Source organism: Salmo salar, chromosome 03 (genome assembly GCF_965601325.2).
Source record: "Salmo salar chromosome 03, fSalSal1, whole genome shotgun sequence".
NCBI lineage: Eukaryota > Metazoa > Chordata > Actinopteri > Salmoniformes > Salmonidae > Salmo > Salmo salar.
In genome coordinates this window covers 18,637,514-18,661,300 of record NC_138293.1, presented here as the reverse complement: position 1 = coordinate 18,661,300, position 23,787 = coordinate 18,637,514, and the positions used below count along the sequence as shown (strand labels likewise).

General features: G+C 42.9%; 2 protein-coding genes and 5 non-coding genes across 11 annotated transcripts; all 7 read left to right on the top strand.

Moving 5' to 3' along the window:
- The first annotated feature begins 36 nt into the window (after window positions 1-36).
- Window positions 37-6,763, top strand: LOC106599148 (calreticulin). 4 transcript variants are annotated; one of them, XM_014190253.3, is made up of 16 exons: window positions 37-113; window positions 556-615; window positions 795-843; window positions 1,014-1,073; window positions 1,273-1,337; window positions 1,521-1,594; window positions 1,762-1,833; window positions 2,227-2,870; window positions 3,230-3,331; window positions 3,658-3,861; window positions 4,016-4,110; window positions 4,199-4,408; window positions 4,657-4,770; window positions 4,941-5,084; window positions 5,300-5,392; window positions 5,777-6,763. In XM_014190253.3, the coding sequence occupies exons 8-16, from the start codon at window positions 2,783-2,785 to the stop codon at window positions 5,993-5,995; spliced, it is 1,269 nt and encodes a 422-aa protein (XP_014045728.2). In that variant the 5' UTR covers window positions 37-113; window positions 556-615; window positions 795-843; window positions 1,014-1,073; window positions 1,273-1,337; window positions 1,521-1,594; window positions 1,762-1,833; window positions 2,227-2,782; the 3' UTR covers window positions 5,996-6,763. The 4 variants fall into 4 exon arrangements, with proteins under 4 accessions (XP_014045728.2, XP_045570535.2, XP_082829442.1 ...); XM_082973316.1 differs by having other exon boundaries at window positions 64-91; XM_014190254.3 differs by having other exon boundaries at window positions 64-138.
- On the top strand, window positions 404-483 carry LOC123741951 (small nucleolar RNA SNORD74). Its single transcript, XR_006769474.1, has one exon. It is a non-coding gene; the product is annotated as a small nucleolar RNA SNORD74 (small nucleolar RNA).
- On the top strand, window positions 657-727 carry LOC123741923 (small nucleolar RNA SNORD75). The gene has a single exon (XR_006769448.1). It is a non-coding gene; the product is annotated as a small nucleolar RNA SNORD75 (small nucleolar RNA).
- LOC123741954 (small nucleolar RNA snR60/Z15/Z230/Z193/J17) lies at window positions 1,116-1,199 on the top strand. The gene has a single exon (XR_006769477.1). It is a non-coding gene; the product is annotated as a small nucleolar RNA snR60/Z15/Z230/Z193/J17 (small nucleolar RNA).
- On the top strand, window positions 1,377-1,461 carry LOC123741953 (small nucleolar RNA snR60/Z15/Z230/Z193/J17). The gene has a single exon (XR_006769476.1). It is a non-coding gene; the product is annotated as a small nucleolar RNA snR60/Z15/Z230/Z193/J17 (small nucleolar RNA).
- On the top strand, window positions 1,631-1,703 carry LOC123741950 (small nucleolar RNA SNORD47). Its single transcript, XR_006769473.1, has one exon. It is a non-coding gene; the product is annotated as a small nucleolar RNA SNORD47 (small nucleolar RNA).
- A 163-nt stretch (window positions 6,764-6,926) lies between the features above and the next one.
- Window positions 6,927-23,571, top strand: LOC106599145 (uncharacterized). Of its 2 annotated transcripts, none has more exons than XM_014190250.3 (10): window positions 6,927-7,563; window positions 9,012-9,069; window positions 16,371-16,532; window positions 16,903-17,100; window positions 18,414-18,605; window positions 18,703-18,795; window positions 19,263-19,395; window positions 19,611-19,658; window positions 19,769-21,393; window positions 21,799-23,571. In XM_014190250.3, the coding sequence occupies exons 1-10, from the start codon at window positions 7,502-7,504 to the stop codon at window positions 21,856-21,858; spliced, it is 2,631 nt and encodes an 876-aa protein (XP_014045725.2). In that variant the 5' UTR covers window positions 6,927-7,501; the 3' UTR covers window positions 21,859-23,571. The 2 variants fall into 2 exon arrangements, with proteins under 2 accessions (XP_014045725.2, XP_014045724.2); XM_014190249.3 differs by having other exon boundaries at window positions 19,260-19,395.
- Window positions 23,572-23,787: the final 216 nt, after the last annotated feature.

Here is a 23,787-nt window from a genome sequence, read left to right as displayed (position 1 = left end):
ACCCACAAGCCAGCGGGGCCACAGTACAAATACCAACGTCACCCCTTCTGAAATTCTTTTCCGCGCTGAACTCAGCAGTCGAAATGTGGAGGTCATATTGTGCGCTTCAAAAAGTAACTATTCGATTGTTTTTACAAGGTAGTTTAACTTGAAATGAGGAACTATATACAGGTATCAAATAAAAACGCCAACATTTTGCTTGGTGGCCAGCTTTGCTATTAGTATTTCACTTGCGTGTAACGTTAAGTCAAGGTGCATGCGTGGCCTGCCATGTGTGCATGAACTTGCTAACACGAACTACTATAGCTTGGTTACATCTTTCACACAACAGCCGACTTTAATTCTACTTTACATCAGAATCAACACATTTTTACTATTTAAGTAAATTGTCAGGAATTTAATCCGTGTCTGATGTGATGAAGAACATGTTGGTAGGGACATCTGAGACGCCTGAGGAAACGCCAACTTTACTGACAAGACATGGATTGGATTTGAACTTTTCATTCCACTAAGACTTTGTCTGTGATATCTAACCGTTCCTCTGTAAACTTTCAGATTATGAAGTACAACACACGTGATCCTGGATGACTAATGTATCTAATGGTTTACAATCAGGTATGGCACACATTGATGATAACTCATTGTAATTAATATTTAGCCTGTGATGAATATTTGAATAAGAGTAGTGGACAGAAGTGATTTCTGACACATTTTCAAACTGATGGCTATCTATTAAACTATGTGATTGACATGTTATGACTGGACCAATTTAATAGTGAATGTTTTCCTTTTAGATTAACTTCTTGCTGATCCTGTGAGAAACCAGGAGATTGCTCAATCCTGGTATGTTTTCATGGAAACCCTTAGCTGTTTGGATTTTTACTAGCTATGCCGTTGATTAGTATCATTGGGAATCTGACTATGAAGGATCTTAGATCAATGAAATTATCTACTGCTATAATTTTTCTAAAATGCCTCCCCTCTGAAACAATCTTGATTGAACTTTGTTTCAGGTTTGCCTCCAGCTGGAGTGCCATGGTCTGAACTTCCAGCCACAATGATCACCATTGATGGTGAGTCCTGTTTACTTTGGCTGCAAGCATTTTCAACCATTGCTGATACAATGATGACAGCATAGTTCAGCAGATTAAACATGAAGAACTATCAGCATTGTCTTTCGCTCCTATCTGATGTATCCACTGTTAAATAAGATTGTATGGTTATTTTTGCTCCATGATTCCATTTTATGAATCAACTTTATTTGTTCCTCAGGTGGTATGCCTCAAGCTGGGGTCCCTTGGGTGGAACCTTTGTGACTCCTCATGTAACAGTTGCTGGTAAGTAGTGTTTACTGCAGCTGGAACACTCAACCGTTGCTGATACAAATGATGACAGCATAGTTCAGCAGATTAACCATGAAGAACTATCAGCATTGTCTTTCGCTCCTATCTGATGTATTGGCAATTAGATTTGATTTTAAATATGGCTTCCTGCACTTCCTGACAAATTCTCAATTTCAGGTATGGCGAGATAGGAATGTGACTGATCCTGGTTCTCGTTGTCAAAATTTACGCAAGATGGACCACAAGTAAAAGTAAGCACTTGCGCAACACTGCCTTTGCATTTCAACAGCCAGTGATGAAAAGATTCTGCCATATGAGTACACTGATTATACTCCAACCGTTCCATTTATTTCTGGGGGTTTAATGGGGTGAATATCTTGTGTGCTGCTCCTGAACCCATTGCTTATTCCCACTCCAGGTTCAAGGGGGTGTTGGAAGACGAGATGAATGTGCAATAAATTCCCCCAACACGTGAGAATCAACTGAGCGGGTATGTTATTTTACACATGCAAAAACTATTTTTCAGTATCTGCCACTGGCTTTACTGAGTCAGTGTATGACCCTTTACATGAGGGGTATATTTCAGTGGGCTCAATGAGTTGGTCTGTAATATCAGGTTTAGCTTGCTTGATGGACCTGTCAATATAGTTGTATCAATGTTAGCTGGCTAATGCTAACGCGCTGATCCTGCTTTGTAGTATACCCCTCTGGTCTATGATTCATAGTTAAATTGTGGGGTTAGCAAATGATGATTCAATTCTTGAACTCTCTCCCTGAGATCTTGATGACAATAAGAATACTGATCTCTCCCCAGTGATTCCTAATGTTTCAGCCTACCAGTGACTTTATTTGGCTCACTTGTCTTTTTTTTTCTTCCCTCCAGTGTTTGGTCAGGAGGGTGTGCAGGAACTGCCATTACCACTGACCTACAGTTGTCCTGAAGAAAGCAGTGCATCACTGGCTTGAATTTATAATTTAGCAATTTGATTGGAGAGATGTCAAAATAAACCTAATTAAACTGTACATGTGTTCTACTTTAGCTTGGTAAATAAAACCAGTAAGTGTAACCTCATTGTCCAGAACCAATAAAAAGGGATTTGTACATAATCAATCTATGCCGTTTTTCATATTTGCTACATTAACTATTAGCTGAGGATATGACTTGAAGATTGTTCCTATATATCAACGGTGGGTGCAGTATGATGCTTCAGGCAAGCGATAATACCATTTTCAGTCCTTTGACAAATTTGTGTTGCTAATTTCTTGAATACAGTATGGTACATTAGCTGTACCACAGCATCCAAGGGCTCAGCTTCCCTGTCAACCAATGACAATCGGACATTTGTTCAGAGTAGACCGATTGGCCAGACGGACAGGGAGTGGGGAAACTGCATTTAGCAGGGTGGTCAACTATCATTTTAAATTTAACAAGCCACGTCATGCGAGGGTCGATGCTATTCAGTGCACTGATTGCACTAGCCAGTGCCGAACCATCGCTGTATTTTAAAGAGCAGTTTGAAGATGGGGGTGAGTTCCATTCATTTAGTGTAGACTGCCGTTATTGCCAGTTATCTGGAAATGTCGAACTAGCCTAGCTAGTTTACAGCTAACTGTCAGAGCTAATCTTACCATAATGATGCCACGATAGTAGCTAGCTGTGCTTCGTTAGACGCAATAGTGCATATATAGTTTGCTTTTTAGCCACATTCGCTTACAAAAATGGTGGCTGGCTAGCTATCAAGTTAGCCAGCTAATTAAATGTACCTACCTAGCCAACGGGTGACGCTAGCCTAGTGCTTGAATAAACCTTCAACGTTAGCTAAATTTGTGTTCAACTATGCCAATATTGTGGCCTTTCTAGTATTTGATTCTGTTTTTGCTGTCAGATGCTTGGACTACCCGGTGGGTTGAATCCAGCCATAGGTCTGACTACGGGAAATTTGTCCTGACACCTGGGAAATTCTATGGAGATCCAGAGAAAGACAAAGGTAGCTATCGTGTGTTGAACCTGAGGCTTCATGCAGTTTAAAGTGCACGCTAAAGATAAGCTTGTCCAATATTTTGATTCCTCTGTTAAGACCATGTGATAAAATATTTGTATTCAACTTTTAATCCAGAGAAAGTCAGTTAAGAACAAATTCTTATTTTACAATGACTGCCTACACCTCATCTGGTCAGTCAGTTTCGTGACCCCACCATTGTTCTGAGAATTTCAGAATCAGTCTCTCTACACATTTCTGCTTTTCCTCTGGACTGTGGAGCAGGAGGCAACTCCGAAGTTGAAACAGTCCAAAACATATCTTATTCCCCTCAGGTCTCCAGACCAGCCAGGATGCCCGCTTCTACTCTTCTTCTGCTCGATTTGAGCCCTTCAGCAACCAGGGCAAGACCCTGGTGATCCAGTTCACTGTGAAGCACGAGCAGAACATCGACTGTGGGGGAGGCTACATCAAACTATTCCCCGCTGACCTCGACCAGGCAGACATGCATGGAGACTCCAAATACAACATCATGTTCGGTAAAGTCCATTACCAATGAGATAATGATGGTACTAGCAAAATGATTGATAACCACTTAGTTACACCGTACCCCCCTCATTCAACATTTAGATCAATTGTTCAGGTTGTATATTTAATTTGTACTGCTAATCATAGTGGTTTTCCTATATCCAGGTCCAGACATCTGTGGCCCAGGTACCAAGAAAGTTCATGTCATTATCAACTACAAGGGCAAGAATCACCTCATCAGCAAGGACGTCAGGTGCAAGGTAAAGCATATGTCACAAATTAGCTTTTTTCGCCATGTGACATCCACATTGGGTGGATCAAATCAATCTTCTTTCTTTTGTTTTCCAGGATGATGAGTACACTCATCTGTACACTCTGATCCTGAACCCTGACAACACGTACGAGGTGAAGATTGACAACAAGAAAGTGGAGTCTGGAAGTCTGGAGGAGGACTGGGATATTTTGCCCCCTAAGAAGGTCAAGGACCCAGAGGCTGTGAAGCCAGACGACTGGGACGAGAGGGAGAGGGTGGAGGACCCCGACGATAAGAAACCAGAGGTGGGTAGATAACGGTAGACACCTTTTCTGTCTAGAGACCCATGGCTGTTTCTGCATTCAACAATGCTAGCAAGCCACATTATTGTATTGGCAGGACAATGGCAGAAACTGACTGGCCGACCAGGTATCTAGCCAGCTATTCTTGATGCAAAAGCAATCCCTTTTGTCTATCTTTTATGAGTAGAATGTGTCTCATGATTTTCACTTTGTTAATGTGGGATTAATGATTCAATGTTGTCATTTGTCAGGACTGGGATAGGCCAGAGAACATTGCTGACCCTGACGCTAAGAAGCCTGAGGATTGGGACAATGAGATGGACGGTGAATGGGAGCCACCCATGGTCTCCAACCCTGACTATAAGGCAAGCAGTCAGACACTTCATAACTGGGGCTAAGGTGTTTCCTGGCCCTATACACATGACAGGACCACATTTCGTTTTTTGATAATGAGACATCGAGTATGACAGTAGTTTTCTCTATTGCCATTTCAGTCATATGAACAGCTGTTTAATTGATTTGTTTGCCTTCTCAGGGTGAATGGAAACCCCGCAAGATCGATAACCCTGACTACAAGGGCAAATGGGTGCATCCTGAGATTGACAATCCAGAATACAGCGCAGACTCTGAAATATACAGATTCGACAGCATCGGCGTCATTGGTCTGGACCTGTGGCAGGTACTGTGGAGGACCTTCTTCAGTCGTTTCAATACCTTAATTATTGACATGTAATGCTAAAGAGTGGAATCTTATTGAAAAGTATTCCGTTTGTGATCATTATTTAAAAAGGCTCTATTTTTCCTTTTTAATTGAAAAGAGAAAATGCATCCCTGAAATAATATTTTTGCCCAGAAATATTTGGAGTAATTCAGACATGTTCATTGCTGTCACAGGTGAAATCTGGGACCATCTTCGATAACTTCCTGATCACAGACGACGCTACGCTGGCAGAAGAGGTTGGCAATGAGACCTGGGGTCAGACTAAGGTCAGTGGTACTCACCTCTCAGGTTCAAACTTTGATACATACCCACTGGGCACAGACGTCAATTCAACGTCTATTCCACATTGGTTCAACGTTATTTCATTAAAATGATGTGGAAACAACATTGATTCAAACAGTGTGTGCCCAGTGGGTGTTCACACTGGTGTCTCTTGAGTCGCATTCCCCTAACCCCAATTTGTTATCTGACAATTTGTTCCCTGACAATTTGGATTATTAAAGGATTATTTGTCTGAATAAATTCACTAGTTTGGTTTCAGATCCTTATGAAGACATATTTGCAACGTTGCCTAACAGCACACTACAAACTGTAAAAATGCTAATTCCTGTGGTTTGTTAAAATGGCTGTCTCTGTTTCATGTTTTGTAGGATCCAGAGAAAAAGATGAAGGTGTCTCAGGAGGAACAGGAGAGGAAGAAACTAGAGGCGGAAGAGATGGGGAGGAAAGAGCAGACAAAAGACGAGCCTGAAGAAGAGGAGGAGGAAGAAGAAAAGGAGGAAGAGTTAGAGGACCGTGAAGAGGAAGAAGAAGGGACTGGAGCAGAGGAAGAAGAGGAGGAAACAGACTCTATAAAGGATGAACTTTAGAGGACTCTGACTTTCTCATTGGGGTGAATCTTCCTTTGAGCCTGAGAGGGATTATGCGTCATTTCGCTTTACCATCCAGTCAGTCAGGCCTCAAAGTAATGTTGAGAGAAGGGGCGGTGAAGAAGTCATTTAGGTTTTACTGCAAAATCTTTGACATTTTTTATTTTATGTTTTTTATTTATTAGATATTGATTTTGACTCACTGGTTTATCGCCTTATTAACTAAGGCGGTAAACCAGTGAGTCAAAACTAACCTATTTCTTGTAAGTATGCTTTTAATTGTCTGTTGCTCCACCAAATATCACAGATGATAATTGAATGAAGCTTGTGTGTTTTGTTTTCTTAATTCACATTGAGTGAATATGTACACCATATGAATTCTACGCAACCTTGACATGCATAGCGATAGTTTCCCATTCATTCAATGTCCATTTGCTAACTAAATGCAGTCACATACTGACATAATATTAGGTAGAAGTAGCATCTATAACCTCACCAAGGCCAAATTCATTCACCAACCTCTAATTCCATTGACATTCAGCCATGAACTACTGTAGCCAAGTCAAACGTTTACTCCATTGTGAGTTTTCACTGTTGTATTTTGTCTCGCACAGTAACCTCATACTTTCTAATGTAGCCTATTGCATTTGTTCCCCCTTATTGTTTTTGTAGATATTTGTAACCTTATTTGGGAAATTATGACGATTACAGATATTGTTGTGCAAAAATACTGTATAGTAGTAAAAAAAGAGGGTTGTTTGGATTTTACATGTGTAAAGTGTTCCCTTTGTTACAAATCATCATCATAGCCTATATAATACACTCTTTAGGCTACAGGCAATTAGAAGCCAAGCTAATTAAGTAGCACCATATGCTTCAAGGCATTTTTCTACAGACCAGAATTAATGACAAACATTGACAGCCTTTCATAAAATCTCCTAAGAAAGTTTTTTTTCTTCCTCTGTGTGTTGGGAGTTATTGCCTTGCTATTTATAGGATAATGAGAAAGTCACACAGTTTAATTTATTCTATTGCCGCTACTGTCACTCCAAAGTGCATATTTGTATCACCAACATTCAGCAGCATCCTGTCTCTTGGTCCAATGTGACTTATTGGAGGTTTATCTGCGACGGCATAATAGCCTGTTATAAATATACATTTTTAATCATACAAAGGTCTGTATAACTTCTGTCATGTAGCACAGTGACAACTTAAACAGCGCAAATTAATTATGTTTGTACCGCGTCTCTGAACTCATCCAGTCTCAAGGGTCGACTCCCCCACGTGATGAAAAAGCAGCAACTGTACCTCTCAATGATGGAGTCGGAAGAGGCAAGGATAAATGGTCAAATTTAGGAGCAGCGCCAGTTTACTAAAAACAGTCGACCACGGTTATTTCAAGGTAGATAACCGAACTAGCCAAAGGGATCCCACCTTGTGCACGGGATCGCAGCCAAGATCTAGTCGGGTACCTGGGGATGCGATGGGAGAGCGAGTACTGCAGAGATGATGCGTTTTGTGCTGGATTGCTTGCGGACGCCAAGGCAACGGGCACCCTGCAGTGAGAGGTTGGTAACGATAATGATTAGAAAATCTCCTTGTAGACCTACATACATTGACCCATCATCCATAATAGAGTGAGTTCGTGTTCATTTCTGACCCATCTATGCAATTTCAGTAATATCATTTTTGAAGGGATGCTTTTTTATGAATGGGCAGTCAGAGGCAATAAAGCAGCGAGTGTTTCACCTCTTCTCAATGTACAGTAGCTGGTCTATGCATGCAATATTTTATATTTTAGACAGACAGCAATTGGTTAATTTAAAATTGACTGGAATTAATTAAATTCAAAAATGGAATTATTGACCATCACGAAAATATTAATAGGACGCCACAAATTTATAGTAGGCTAATGAATAGCCTTTTAACTGCACATTGTATTATTTTTTGTAAACCTGCCATTTATGATGATCTTTTATATAAGCCTACTGTATACTACATTAAAGAAAAGTTGCAGTGTAGAATTTGCATCGTGCCAAATGTTTAAACTCTTTCATAGAACTGTATTGTATTAAACTGCACAATTGGTGAGAGTCGTCAGGTGAGCCAATAGTGTTGCGTTAACACTGCAGTCCTATTTATATTACAGTCATTCTCAAACGAGGCTATTTTACTACAGCCCTCTGAGCCCTGAGATTTTCACCTGGCAGTCAGGCTTCAAATTGGAAAGTCACAGCACATAGGCATGGCCCATACTGCAGCTTGGAGAAAACAGTCATTGGCATAGAGAGACAGCGGGGTTAAGTGTAACACAGCACTGTGATATTAACTCTGCAATGACAGATACATTCGGTGTCATGGAAATGGTTAAGGAACAGCATGTCCTTGAGGAATGGCACATTCCCATTATTACTTCTGATTGTTAACCTTTCACGGTGCTAAATCAGGTATGGGAGGAGGAGAATTACGGTGTGAGAAGAGGAGGAAGAGGTAGTTCATTCTCCTGTCAAGGATGGGCAAGCTTTTTATGTCTTCCCTGGAAATACGACTGCCCTTCTCTTTCATGTCCTCTCCTTCTTCTCTCATCCCTCTCTTCCCTCCCTCCCTCTCTGACTCATTCTCCATCTACACGCAACCCCTTTGCACATGCTCAGTTGGTATATTCTCACTCTCTCTCTCCCCTTCTCCCTCCCTCTTTTGCTTCTTGGTGACCACACACACACACACACACACACACACACACACACACACACACACACACACACACACACACACACACACACACACACACACACACACACACACACACACACACACACACACACACACACATGTTCACGGACAGCCTGCCTCTGGTTCCATATGCTATGTCTGTTTGACTGACATACTAAAGAGAATGGATGGAGTGGAGATGGAGGATGGGGAAGAGGGAAGGGGGAGGTGGAGATGGAGGAAAGGGAGGATGGTTAGGTGCAGCCCTCGTCAAACATTCCTGTCTTCTCTGCCGGTCCCCCAGGGACCAGGACTTTGTGGAACAGGACGAAGCTGTCATTCAGAAGACTGGAGAAATCAAAGTAAGACTGCACGTTTCTTATATTGTCATCTGTGTGTGTGTATGTGTGTGTGTGTGTGTGTGTTTGAATGATTGTGTATGTGTGTGTGTGAGTGTGCTTGTGTGCGTTTGAATGTGTGTGTGTGTGCGTGTGAAGGTGTGTGCATGAGTCTGTGCATGTGCTCTCATGTTTCACTGCATAAGGTGGTTGTGATATGTGCGAACCTGATTATATTCTCCTGGACTGATCAAGACACCTCCCACTGGACACAGATATCAGTTCAACGTCTAATTTTGATTTACATTTGGTTGAGTTGTCAACTAACGTGAATTCAATGTGAGATCAACAACAAATGTCACCATGTCATTGGATTTAGGTTTAAAAAACTAAATGCCCTTACGTTGATGACATTTTGCAAATCCAGTTAGCTTCCCATGTTGATTCAATGTCATCACTTAGATTGTTTGGGTTGAAATGATGTGGAAACAACGTTGATTCAACCATTCTTAGCCCAGGGGGATGGCTTTCAAATGGCACCACACATTTTATTAGTATTTTTTTTATTTAACTAGGCAAGTAATTTAAGAACAAATTCTTATTTACAATGACGGCCTACCAAATCAAATTAAATCAAATATTATTGGTCACATACACATGGTTAGCAGATGTTAATGCGAATGTAGCAAAATGCTTGTGCTTCTAGTTCCGACAGTGCAGTAATATCTCACAAGTAATCTAACAATTTCCCAACAACTACATAATACACACAAATCTAAAGGGGTGAATGAGAATATGTACATATAAATATATGGATGAGTGATGGCCGAGCGGCATAGGCAAGGTGCAATAGATGGTATAAAATACAGTATATACATATGATATGAGTAATGTAAGATATGTAAACATTATTAAAGTGGCATTATTTAAAATGGCATTGTTTAAAGTGACGAGTGATCCATTTATTAAAGTGGCCAGTGATTGGGTCTCAATTTAGGCAGCAGCCTCTCTGAGTTAGTGATTGCTGTTTAACAGTCTGATGGCATTGAGATAGAAGCTGTTTTTCAGTCTCTCGGTCCCAGCTTTGATGCACCTGTACTGACCTCGCCTTCTGGATGGTAGCGGTGTGAACAGGCAGTGGCTCGGGTGGCTGTTGTCCTTGATGATCTTTTTGGCCTTCCTGTGACATCGGGTGCTGTAGGTGTCATGAAGGGCAGGTAGTTTGCCCTCGGTGATGTGTTGTGCAGGCCGCACCACCCTCTGGAGAGCCTTGCGGTGCAGTTGCTGTACCAGGCTGTGATACAGCCCGACAGGATGCTCTCGATTGTGCGTCCGTAAAAGTTTGTCAGGGTTTTGTGTGACAAGCCAAAGTTCTTCAGCCTCCTGAGGTTGAATAGGCACTGTTGCGTCTTCTTCACCAAGCTCTCTGTGTGGGTGGACCATTTCAGTTTGTCTGTGATGTGTACGCCCAGGAACTTAAAACATTCCACCTTCTCCACTGCTGTCCCTTCGATATAGATAGGGGGGTGCTCCCTCTGATGTTTCCTGAAGTCCACGATCATCTGCTTTGTTTTGTTGATGTTGAGTGAGAGGTTGTTTTCCTGACACCACACTCCGAGTGCCCTCACCTCCTCCCTGTAGGCCGTCTCGTCGTTGTTGGTAATCAACACTGTTGTGTCGTCTGCAAACTTGATGATTGAGTTGGAGGCGTGCATGGCCACGCAGTCGTGGGTGAACAGGGAGTACAGGAGGGGGCTGAGCACGCACCCTTGTGGGGCCCCGGTGTTGAGGGTCAGCGAAGTGGAGATGCTGTTTCTTACCTTCACCTCCTGGGGGCGGCCCGTCAGAGAGTCCAGGACCCAATTGCACAGGGCGGGGTTGAGACCCATGGCCTCCAGCTTGATGATGAACTTGGAGGGTACTATGGTGTTGAATGCTGAGCTGTAGTCAATGAACAGCATTCTTACATAGGTATTCCTCTTGTCCAGATGGGATAGGGCAGTGTGCAGTGTGATGGTGATTGCATCGTCTTTGGCCCCGTTGGGGCGGTATGTAAACTGAAGTGGGTCTAGGGTGGCCGGTAAGGTGGAGGTGATATGATCCTTGACTAGTCTCTCAAAGCACTTCATGATGACAGAAGTGAGTGCTACGGGGCGGTAGTCATTTAGTTCAGTTATCTTTGCCTTCTTGGGTACAGGAACAGTGGTGGCCATCTTGAAGCCGTGAGGCGACCATCTCTGTCGGTGCCATCTTTACCCCGGCCAAACCCTAACCCTGGGCCAATTATGCGCTGCCCTATGGGATTCCCAATCACGGCCTGTTGTAATACAGCCTGGAATCGAACCAGGGTCTGTAGTGACGCCTCTAACACTGAGATGCAGTGCCTAAGACCGCTGCACAACTCGGGAGCCCTAAAACATGAGAATACAGTACTGTATGTAATATGTTTGTTAGCTGAGAGGCCTCTGTGTTGTTGTGTGATTCTGTGTATAAGGATTGGAAGGCGTGCCGAGATTAAAGTACAGGTATTTGTATTCCTTCGGGAAATCGGTAGCCTTTAATGAGCAGATTCCATTTTCCTTTACGCATCTCTTATTGCCAGTTTTTAGAGAAGGCTATCTCTGTATTTACAGAGCCAAATGCATACATAGTACCATCAGGCCATTAGAACACAGATCATATCTACTGGTGTTCTTCTGCATCATAGGAAAGACCATCATTATGTTAACTACTATACACTTTGAACGCTTTCAGTGCACCACTGCCTGCTGGGATGACATTGTGATGTATGATATTTTATTTTTGTAACCCAGCAACAACCTGGTATGGAGCTCTATATCCCCCGGCAACACCATTTCTCTAATTTCTGAGAGGTGGCCCAAAAACTGATTTCCTATCTCTCGGCTAGTGGTATTATTAAAAAAGAATATTGTTGCAGATGTCTATGCTACTGGGCCTGTATTAAAAAAGATTATTGTTGCAGATATCTATGCTACTGGGCCCGTATTAAAAAAGATTATTGTTGCAGATGTTTATGCTACTGGGCCCGTATTAAAAAATATTATTGTTGCAGATGTCTATGCTACTGGGCCCGTATTAAAAAAGATTATTGTTGCAGATGTCTATGCTACTGGGCCCGTATTAAAAATATTATTGTTGCAGATGTCTATGCTACTGGGCCCGTATTAAAAAAGCAGTGCTGATCAAGGATTAGGTCATTTATGAATACAGTCCCTGATCCATTGGGTTTTCTGATGTCAAATAGCTGCAACGTATTTGGTGTTTTTGGTATTTATTAGGATGCCCATTAGTCGTTGCAAAAGCATCAGCTACTCTTCCTGGGGTCCATATGAAACATGACATAATACATATTACAGAACATTATTCGTCAAGGACTGAAATACATACATTTAAAACGTCATACATATTAGTACATACACACAATATCTAGGTATAATACATAGTACAGTGCAAATTACAATACAATATATATAAATTACTACCTAAATGACTACCGACACGTAGCACTCACGTCTGTAGCCATGAAATGCTTTGAAAGGCTGGTCATGGCTCACATCAACACCATTATCCCAGAAACCCTAGACCCACTACAACTTGCATACCGCACCAACAGATCCACAGATGATGCAATCTCTATTGCACTCCACACTGACCATTTCACACCTGGACAAAAGGACCACCTGTGTGAGAATGCTATTCATTGACTACAGCTCAGCGTTCAACACCATAGGCCTGCCATCCAGGACCTCTATACCAGGCAGTGTCAGGGGAAGGCCCTAAAAATTGTCAAAGACTCCAGCCACCCTAGTCAGACTATTCTCTCTGCCTCCGCATGGCAAGCGGTACTGGAGCGCCAAGTCTAGGTCCAAGAGGCTCCTAAACAGCTTCTACCCCCAAGCCAAAAGACTCCTGAACAGCTAATTAAATGGCTACCCAGACTATTTACATAATGCTTTTAGTTTTTGAGATATTTAGCACCAGCCTATTGCTAGTTACCCATTCTAAAACTGACTGGAGCTCTATGTTAAGTGTTTTACTGTTGCAGCCGACGTGTATACTGTTGAGTCAGTGTACATAGACACAGGCTTTATTCAAGGTCAGTGGAAGGTCATTTGTAAAACAGAAAACAATAATGGCCCTAGCCGGCTGTCCTGTGGTACACCACACAACTGAATTAGCATGAGAGAGGCTTCCATTAACAAAAACACTCTGTGTTCTATTAGATAGGTAACTCTCAATCCATAATAAGGCAGAGGATGCAAATCCATAACACCTACAGTGGGGCAAAAAAGTATTTAGTCAGCCACCAATTGTGCAAGTTCTCCCACTTAAAAAGATGAGATAGGCCTGTAATTTTCATCATAGGTACACTTCAACTATGACAGACAAAATGAGAAGAAAAAAAATCCTGAAAATCACATTGTAGGATTTTTAATGAATTTATTTGCAAATTCTGGTGGAAAATAAGTATTTGGTCAATAACAAAAGTTTATATCAATACTTTGTTATATACACCCTTTGTTGGCAATGACACAGGTCAAACGTTTTCTGTAAGTCTTCACAAGGTTTTCACACACTGTTGCTGGTATTTTGGCCCATTCCTCCATGCAGATCTCCTCTAGAGCAGTGATGTTTTGGGGCTGTCGCTGGGCAACACGGACTTTCAACTCCCTCCAATGATTTTCTATGGGGTTGAGATCTGGAGACTGGCTAGGCCACTCCAGGACCTTGAAATGCTTCTTACGAAGCCACTCCTTCGTTCCCCGGGCAGTGTGTTTGTGATCATTGTCATGCTGAAAGACCCAGCCACGTTTCATCTTCAATGCCCTTGCTGATGGAAGGAGGTTTTCACTCAAAATCTCACGATACATGGCCCCATTCATTCTTTCCTTTACATGGATCAGTCGTCCTGGTCCCTTTGTAGAAAAACAGCCCCAAAGCATGATGTTTCCACCCCCATGCTTCACAGTAGGTATGGTGTTCTTTGGATGCAACTCAGCATTCTTTGTCCTCCAAACACGACGAGTTGAGTTTTTACCAAAAAGTTATATTTTGGTTTCATCTGACCATATGACATTCTTCCAATCCTCTTCTGGATCATCCAAATGCTCTCTAGCAAACTTCAGACGGGCCTGGACATGTACTGGCTTAAGCAGGGGGACACGTCTGGCACTGCAGGATTTGAGTCCCTGGCGGCGTAGTGTGTTACTGATGGTAGGCTTTGTTACTTTGGTCCCAGCTCTCTGCAGGTCATTCACTAGGTCCCCCCGTGTGGTTCTGGGATTTTTGCTCACCGTTCTTGTGATCATTTTGACCCCACAGGGTGAGATCTTGCGTGGAGCCCCAGATCGAGGGAGATTATCAGTGGTCTTGTATGTCTTCCATTTCCTAATAATTGCTGCCACAGTTGATTTCTTCAAACCAAGCTGCTTACCCATTGCAGATTCAGTCTTCCCAGCCTGGTGCAGGTCTACAATTTTGTTTCTGGTGTCCTTTGACAGCTCTTTGGTCTTGGCCATAGTGGAGTTTGGAGTGTGACTGTTTGAGGTTGTGGACAGATGTCTTTTATACTGATAACAAGTTCAAACAGGTGCCATTAATACAGGTAACGAGTGGAGGACAGAGGAGCCTCTTAAAGAAGAAGTTACAGGTCTGTGAGAGCCAGAAATCTTGCTTGTTTGTAGGTGACCAAATACTTATTTTCCACCATAATTTGCAAATAAATTCATTAAAAGTCCTACAATGTGATTTTCTGGAATTATTTTAATATTTTTGTCTGTCATAGTTGACGTGTACCTATGATGAAAATTACAGGCCTCTACCATCTTTTTAAGTGGGAGAACTTGCACAATTGATAGCTGACTAAATACTTTTTTGCCCCACTGTACGTTTTTTTTTTGAAATTTGTTATGATCAATGACATCAAAAGCTGCACTGAAGTCTAACAAAACAGCTCCCACAATCTTCTTACTATCAATTTCTTTCAGCCAATCATCAGTCAGTTGTGTCAGTGTTGAGTGCCCTTCCCTATAAGCATGCTGAAAGTCTGTTGTTAATTTGTTGTCTGTAAAATAACTTTGTATTTGATCAAACAGCATTACCACAAAGTCAGAGTGCAGAATGAACTGCTTCTACATGCATAGCTTCATGATAGATGCATTGTAGCATTGTGAAGGTTACTCAAGTGAATTAACTTCCCCTCATCCAAGATAGCAACTGACATTAAGTACATTTCAGATTTGGTTGGCAAGATAGCAAGTTGGCCTTAAATTGTCTCTGCGTCAGCTTGCTATCTGGGATAATGTCCCAAAATGATTACAACTTGATCCCCCGTTGTTAACTCTTAGGGCCTTGAGCAGAAGGGCTGAAATCCTTTCCAGACATTAGCCAACTGTCAGGATGAGCTGTGCATATTGTGCCTGAGTGAAGCAGCTCTCTCTTGGTATATACAGGTCTAAGTCACTACAGTGAGATTTTCTCTCAGCTCTACTTCTTTCAGTAGTTATAAATATACTACATAGCTCTTTAGTCTTTAGTCTGAAAATAGAACCCTCAAAGTGTGACACGCCAGAGGTTGAAGTGTTGATGGTGCCTGTGAATATAAAGTGATTTATCCGCGTTAGTACAGCACGTTGTCATTCATAACACCTCTTATTGTAGTGTATCGAGAAGCTCATTATCAGAATGCTCATGCATGTAGAGCCCTTGATACTCTTTAGGAAAGTCTGAAGTGCCTCTTTCTCTCTCCCCCCCCCTCTTGGCAGTTTTCCCCCCTGCCGGTTTATTTTCTAGTCATTCCTCTTTTTAGAATGGAGATCATGTTTGATACTGCTTTGTAAAATTAATGGAAAAGGATCGCCTCAAGTAAACTTTATTTCTGCAGTGAAAGGGACTTTGCATAGTTGTCTGTCTCTAGCCTCTATTTCCTCAGCTTTTCAGTAACTACTGATATCTCTTCTCTCTCTCCCTCTCTCCCTCTCTATCTCTCCCTCTATCTCTCTCTCTCCCTCTCTCCCTGTCTCTCTCTCTCTCCCCTCCCTCCTTTCTCTGTCTTTGCTGCCTCTACTCCATCTGCCCCTTGTTTTTTTAACTCTCCTTTTTCTCTGTCTGTCTCCCTTTCTCTCTCTCCATTCCCTCTCTACATGTCCTTCCGTTCTTTCCATCCCTCCATTCTCTCACTACTCCAATTCTATCTGCCCCTGCTGTCCCTCCATCGCTCTCTCCTACCCTTCATCCCTCCACTCCATCCATACTTCCATCCATCCATCCCTCCCTCCACCTGCCTGTGTGTTCCACCCCACCAGCACCTGCAGGATGCAGTGCAGCAGGAAGTCATTGAGCTGCAGGAGCAGCGGGGCGACCGCCAGGAACTGGAGGAGACCCTGGAGAAGCTGGAGCAGCACAGGGTGGAACTGGAGGAGCAACTCAAACTGACCAGGCTGGAGTGCGTCCAGGAGAGCCAGCAGGTCAGACACACACAGAGATGACAGCTGCTACGACTACTGTTACTGAACAAAACATAACAAATAACCGTTTTTATGCATGATGATCATTTCTATCAGTTTATTATTGTTTATTGCATGTTTTGTCATTCTTATTCAGTCATCTATGCTATGATGGTGAGACACTGAACCATAAAGACATTTACCAACCATAGACAGACTTGGTTGGTTTGTGGTCAGTTCAGACCTCTTCTCCAATCTTCAAATGAATAAAGATTTTATTAATGCAAATTATTCTTGCTACCCTTCACGGCTCCGAAGTTAGGTCCCTCTGACTCTGCTGTCTACTCCTTCTCTCCTCCTCTGTCCCCTGTCCCTACTCTTCCCAATACAGATCCTGTCCTTGCAGGCAGAGGAGGTGGCCAGGGAGACAAAGGTGGAGGAGTATGAGCGGGAGCTGGCCAGGGCCAGGAGGAAACTCAAACAGCTGAAGATGGAGGTCAGAAAGGCCCAGGGGAAGGTGGAGGAGGCGGGTGAGCGCACCATTCCTCTGGAGGAGTCCATCAGCCAATCATACGAGGAGATTTTACAGGTGGGTATGTCTTTATATGTCCCACTCTGGCTATGAACTCAATTAATTGTACTTCGAAATGATTGCTATAGAAGCACTGGGTTGATGACAGCATTCCGACAGGCTGGTCTTTCATGTATCCAGTCAATAATCCAGTCCTGCAGTTTTGAAAAGGGACAGTGGTCACAAAAGACAGCATACATGCCCTGGGCTATGGTCACAAGGGAGAGCATTCAAGAGAGCATTCAAGGTTGAAAAGCCCATTAAGCGAATTGGACCATGGCCTCAGATTTTTCCTGCCACTGCGTCTCCTGCTGTACTCCTCACATGGCAGCTGGAAGCCTGGTAGCAGTAGCTAATAAGATAGTCTCGCTTGCCAGGCTTCTAGGGTTCTCCTAGAATGCCAGGATGCAGAGTGAATATGAGAATATGGTATCACAGGAGGCTTGTGAGGGGAGGATGGCTCATAATAAATAATGGAATGGAGTGAATGGAATGGGATCAAACACATGGAAGCTATGTGTTTGATGTGTTTGATACCATTCCATTGATTCCGTTCCAGCCATTACTATGAGCCCATCCTCCCAACCGCCTGTGTAATCAGGCTATATGCGTGTGTGATAGACTGGGGTTCAAACCCAGGTCTCCTGCGACTGTGTTAGCCCGCTGAGCTAAAGCTTCAGGTCTCAGGCAAAGGTACTCATTACAGGAGCAAGGTTCCAAACCACCTCGGTTACATGACACTACTAATATAAAACGGTTCAGTCAGACCAGCAGGTGGTGGTGATTCTGTGTTATTTCAGTCCCCTGCTGACAGGTGTTTCATGTGTAGCCTTCATCATGCCTCCAGTGTATTGATCTGTGTTGTCATGGCAGCTGCACCATGCAGACAAGCTCCAAACCCCCTGTGGAACTGGAAGGGTGAAGAGGCTGGTCACATTGATCCGTTATGTGTGCCATTAATCCTCCATGTTGATTTTTGCTCCTGTTAATCATACTGCGACTTTAGAGAAAAGCCTTCAAGTTGTAGTAGACCAATATTTAATATCAGCTGGATTTCTTTTGTTTGCTGATGTTTACCAGAGATCATCTTTAAACAGATAACTGTCTGGTTGGTTCAGAGATTTAAAAAGGTCTGTGTTATTGGATAGACAAGCATAGTGTCTTTCACCAGCCGTGTGTCTGGTACTTAGGGCCAACCACTTGGCCTTCCCCGAGCCAAGTGGAGCATCTCGTCCTGTTCCGGGCAAAGCTAACACATATATAGACTTCTCTGAGATGTATCATATGTATTCGACGAATAGTGACTTTCGTTGATGTCTGCTGTGGATTAGGAGGAGCAGACGTTCAGTACACTGAGGAGTGAGCGGACTGGAGATGCAACACTGCCAGACCACCAGCAAGTGGAGTCAAACGACACATCTCCCAGCAGCCTCAGGACAGAGGACGGAACTCTGGACGTACCCGATGTACCAGCCAGGTCATGGGGAAGGAGCCAATCACTGCCTGTCTACGCTGAAATCCTGGTATGTGTCATACAAATGGGTTTAAATCCCACATGATGTCCATCATAACCATACAATTTGGGATAGCTTGAATTTTGGCTATTCTCTCTTCTCACAGGCAAACCTTGGGTGCGCGGCTCGCGCTAAGGACGGATTGTCTTATACACAAGAAGAGGAGGAGGAGGAGACACCTGTACCAAGCACACCAAAGGTATGGCTACCAACTAAGTAAAGTATTGTAAACCAATAATCTTTTGGAGAGACTGGCAAATGACTAAATTAATCTTTCACTGCACTGGGCTGTATCAGGGTCACCCAGAGTGTTTCTTGGTAGTCTTAAACAAATCTACTTTGAAACGGAAGTATACACCTCACATACATGTTATGGACTTAAACAAAAGAAGACACCTGTACCATGTCAGATATACAGTTGAAATGTATTCCATTTTGAGTTTGCACCCCAATATTACACTTAATATATATCACAGAAGACTGAACTATAACAACACTGTTTGACATAGAAACACCAGATTTTTTTAAATAAAAAAATATGAATAACATTCCACCCATGAGGCCACTAGGTCATTTGACTGCAGGAAAGCACTACAGTGTATGCTGGATGTGTGAGGAAAACTCCCTTCATCTGTGAGAAAGGTTTATCCTATACCTCTTTAGCAGATAGATAAGGGAGAAGAGGAAGAGAAAGTGGAGGAGGAAGAGAAGATTTCCCAGACACGATCCACCAGTAGCATAGCCGTCGAAGATCTAGACTTCTACCACCCTGACCCCTTCATTCACTGTGAATCTGAACGTGAGCATCTGTTCTCTGTTCCATATGCTTTGACGATGATGTTGGTGATGATGATGTTGGTGATGATGATGATGATTATGATAACAGTGAGGATGATAATGAAGGTGATGGTGGTGGTGATGATGATGATGATGATGGTTGTTGTAGTGATACTGAAGATGATGATGCTTGTGATGATAATGATGACTATGATGGTGATCATTTTCTATTTGCAGATGACCTTTTCAAAGATGACGACTTCTTTGCCAAGACAGATAAATCTGGTGAGTGACGTTCATATATAAAACTTTGACAATATGATTGATTGATTATGATGATACGCTATAGCATTATCCAGGCCTCTAATTCTATTGCGACTGATCCTTTCTCCTAGATGATGACCCGTTCAAAGGCACAGACCCCTTCGCTGCAGACATCCTCTTTCCAGAGGGGACAGAGGAGCCATATCCATCCACTGACCCTTTCCCAGACACCCCTGCCTGCCTGGAACCCGGATTTAACGAGGACACAGACAACAGCCTCTCCTGCCCTGAAAACAAAGCCTCTACCGGCACCCAGTGCTTTGAGTCCGAGTTCCCCGACGAGGATGAATCCAGTGACATAGAAATCAGTTACAGCAGGGAGGATCTGGACACTGTTCACACGGACGCTGTTGAACTCTCCTTCATTGAGCCCAAAACCTTGATCATGACCGAACGCTTGGGTTTCAAGCCCATCTACACAGCTCAAACCTGTTCTTTGGACACTGAATTAGATGACGCAGATGAACCTGGCTTAGCTTTGGGACGCCAACCCTTCAGTGAAGCATCCCGGGCCAACACCTGGGCTGCCGGGCCCAACTTATCCACCGAATCGGACCCTAATGGATACGAGTTTAATATCAACGCAGTATCCCCACCTTCCGACATAGAAGAGATCGACATCACTCTTGGATCTATACAGGTTGACTTTGACGTTGTGTGTGACTCTGTGGAACTCAGCTGCCCTGTTGGGATTCAGGCCTGTGACTCAGAACCTGCCGGAACAGGTGGATGCGACCTTCCTGAACCCAGCCCTCCTGTGCCCACCCGCCCGGTCCGTCCACCTAGACGCCTCAAAGGGGGAGCGTCAGCTGTCCTTGTAGAAGAGCCAGACACTCCCAAAGCTGAACGCTGTGATCAAGGTTCTTCCAACCGCTCAGCTGATTCAGAGCTGGACAGTGCTATCGGGATGGACCCTCTTACCAGCTCAGCTGAACACAACAGTAAATTCAGCTTCAGCAACAACAGTCTCGAGCTGAACTATGAACCCAGTAGTCAAACTTCGTACAACTATGGATTCAAACTCAGCCCCGAACACCACAGCGAAAAGATTCTCGATCCTTTTGGCACTGAACTCAGCGATGAAGAGGCCGACAACCAAGCCTCATTTGATCCGTATGAATTTGAGCCTACCGCTCAACCTGAGACCCAAGACAAGTTTGACCCTTACGAGTTTGGACAAAACTCTCATGCCACCAACCAAGACACATTTGACCCCTATGGTTTCAAACTCGTAAGTTTTGAGACTGACAACCAAGCTATTGTCGACCTACACAGCGGCGATGGTACCAACCTTAAAGACAACAATAACAGAACGAAACGGGACCCCTTTAGCTTTGATTTCAGTAACGCAGCATCAATGGACCACTATAGTTCAGACCCCAGTAATACTGCAACAATGGACCTCCTAGGTCTGGAACTCAGCAGAGCCAACAGTGTTGCTGAGTCAGACTGTAACAATCCTACAGCGTCTGACCCATTAGAAACAGTACAAACCATGGCAACTGGAAGCAACCTGTTAGACCTGGACCTTGTGTTTGGAAGCAGTAGTTATGGTAACCCTGAGGTCGCCCCTGAGCTCGACCCCTGTGAGCCTAGACTGGGAAACCCTGCTGGCCCAGACAACTTTGCGTTCCGAGCGAGAGACACCGCCCACTCCGAGTCTGTAGACACCGTTTCTGACTGGATGACTGTTAAGGTCAGTGGCTCTGTTTTATACTCTGGGGACGTGTGTACTGGATGTGTGAGTGTGTTTACTGTAGGATTATGCATGTGGTGTACTGTAAGCAGGTGTGTGTAGCTGTGCGTTCGTGTAGAAGAAAGGCATGTGTGTGTGTGTTTCTTTGTGCATGTCAAATCAAATCAAATTTTATTTGTTACATGCGCCGAATACAACAGTAGACCTTATAGTGAAATGTTTACTTACAAGCCCTTAACCAACAACGCAGTAAAAAAAAAAATATTTATATATATATTTTCTTTTAACTATTAAAAAAATAAAGAAATAAAGGTAACAAATCATTTAAGAATCACCTTGCATGTGTGCATATTTGACTGTTTACGATCCAGAGACAGTAACTTCATTTGTATTCTTGCCTCACAGACCAACTCCAGGGAGTCCTTCGGCCCAGTCAACTCCCGCACACACAGCCTGGACAAATGAACCATTCCCTGGGAAGAAGTCACCAGTCTGGCCATGAGTCTACTGCAGTACAGCCCAACAATGGGGAAGTAGATGGAAAGATAGCAGGTGAAGGAAGGAATGAGAGAAAGGAGAGAGTCGCTTTTCCCCAACCTGGCATGAATCACCTTGACTCCTAGTCAAGGGTTGCAACACTGCATTGTTCATTGAAAATCATTTATGAGTTATTGATTGGTGATGGTTGCTTTGCAGCTGTAAGGCGTTGGTTCATTCTATACCCTGTTATAGGTGCAATATAGTATTTCATCTTGGTCCAGATATAGGTAGAGGTGAGAACATACATTTCCACATCCTTATGAACCTCAAGTTTCAATTGCATGAAAACGAAAGGATTTATTATCCTGTTTATCTTGAAACTCTTTAATTAACCATCCATCCTTTATCAGAAATATATGAGATGCCAAGGGATAGGGTAAAGGGTGGAGTGAATCATTTGGAATTGAGCTTTCTGCAAATACAACCAATCATTTTTGATGGAGGTGAGCAAACCAGGTTGGTAGAATGCAGGGTATGAGCTTTTTTATGTTCGAGCTTTATGAGTCAACTGTAAATGAATAATTGAATAGGTTTAAAGTAAAACCAACTGCGGCCAATACAAATTGTTAAAATCAAATCAAATGTCATTGGTCACATACACATATTCAGCAGATGTTATTGCGGTTGTAGCGAAATGCTTGTGTTCCTAGTTCCAACAGTGCAGTAGTATCTAATATAAATATATTAAACATAAATGTTTAAAACCCTTTGGACCTTGCACGCCCGATTTTCCCTCCTGGTTAGCTATATAATATTCTACCTACCAATGTGACATGGCGTGAGCCATACCTTAAACAAATGTGTGTCTATGTATATAAATGTAAATCCATATGTACTTTCTCAGACGCCGTGGGCCAGTAATACATAGATAAATGTAGGGAACTACAAAGTGAGTGAGTGTCTGATATTACACCTAGATCCGCTTTAGCCAACATCCACACAGCGGTTGTTTTGGCGGTGTCTGAGGTGGAACTGTGTTAGAGCTGTCAGATCCACAAGCAGCTCCTGGCATTATACCTAAAGCGGACATTGCCATTGGCTGCACAGAGTCGCATTAAGATAAATTCCATGCAGCCTTGTTAACAAGTTTCAAACACTAGAATGTGAGATGTAATCTACACCTCGATTAGGCTGATAGAAATCCTAATTTTGTTTCATGATTTTGAGCATCAATAATTCTAGATATACACTTCCTTGTACTGAACTTCTAACGCGAGTGGAACGGGTGTGGCTTCGTGACAATGATCAAGAGCAGCTGCTCAGCGATTTGACAGCTCCAACGCAGTTATACCTCTGACACCGCCAAAACATCAGCTATGAGGGTGTCGGCTATCGCCGATTAACTCTTGATCTGATTGAATCTTGGCCTTAACCTTTCACCAAGTTTGCAAATATCTATTGTTACAAAATGGATTCGCATTTTTGCATACCGGTACTGCCAATATAACACGCCATATTCTTTGTACAAAGTGTCTTTATTGCAGTGATGGGGAATGGCAAAAGAAACCCAAACAGAAAGAAAGAATCTAGACCCAACTGCATGTAACACAGATTCATTATCAGCTACAATGCACAGTAAAACAAATGAAAAATACACAAGCAAACCTGCCTGCTCAAATAAAAATGAAGTGCATATAATCAACGAAAAACAAAATCGACTATTTTTTACCCATAAAACATTAAAGAATGTAGATGCGGTGTGTGCATATGCACAATATAGGCCTATGTAGACAATTTCACCTCGTTTCATACCATTTTTAATCCAGATTTTATACTCAAAACTTGATTTAGTTGATACCACACAGCATCAACAAGATGGCTTTATAAAAAAAGCACACAGAAGAACCTTCCTGC

What these genes read in the sequence shown, in the direction of transcription:
- LOC106599148 (XM_014190253.3), top strand. Translation starts at nt 2,783, where the DNA reads ATGCGAGGGTCGATGCTATTCAGTGCACTGATTGCACTAGCCAGTGCC. An exon ending in CCGACGATAAGAAACCAGAG is followed by an intron (nt 4,409 to 4,656) that starts GTGGGTAGATAA and finishes GTCATTTGTCAG; the next exon opens with GACTGGGATAGGCCAGAGAA. An exon ending in AGACCTGGGGTCAGACTAAG is followed by an intron (nt 5,393 to 5,776) that starts GTCAGTGGTACT and finishes CATGTTTTGTAG; the next exon opens with GATCCAGAGAAAAAGATGAA.
- LOC106599145 (XM_014190249.3), top strand. Translation starts at nt 7,502, where the DNA reads ATGATGCGTTTTGTGCTGGATTGCTTGCGGACGCCAAGGCAACGGGCA. An exon ending in AGAAGACTGGAGAAATCAAA is followed by an intron (nt 9,070 to 16,370) that starts GTAAGACTGCAC and finishes CCACCCCACCAG; the next exon opens with CACCTGCAGGATGCAGTGCA. An exon ending in CATTCACTGTGAATCTGAAC is followed by an intron (nt 19,396 to 19,610) that starts GTGAGCATCTGT and finishes TTCTATTTGCAG; the next exon opens with ATGACCTTTTCAAAGATGAC.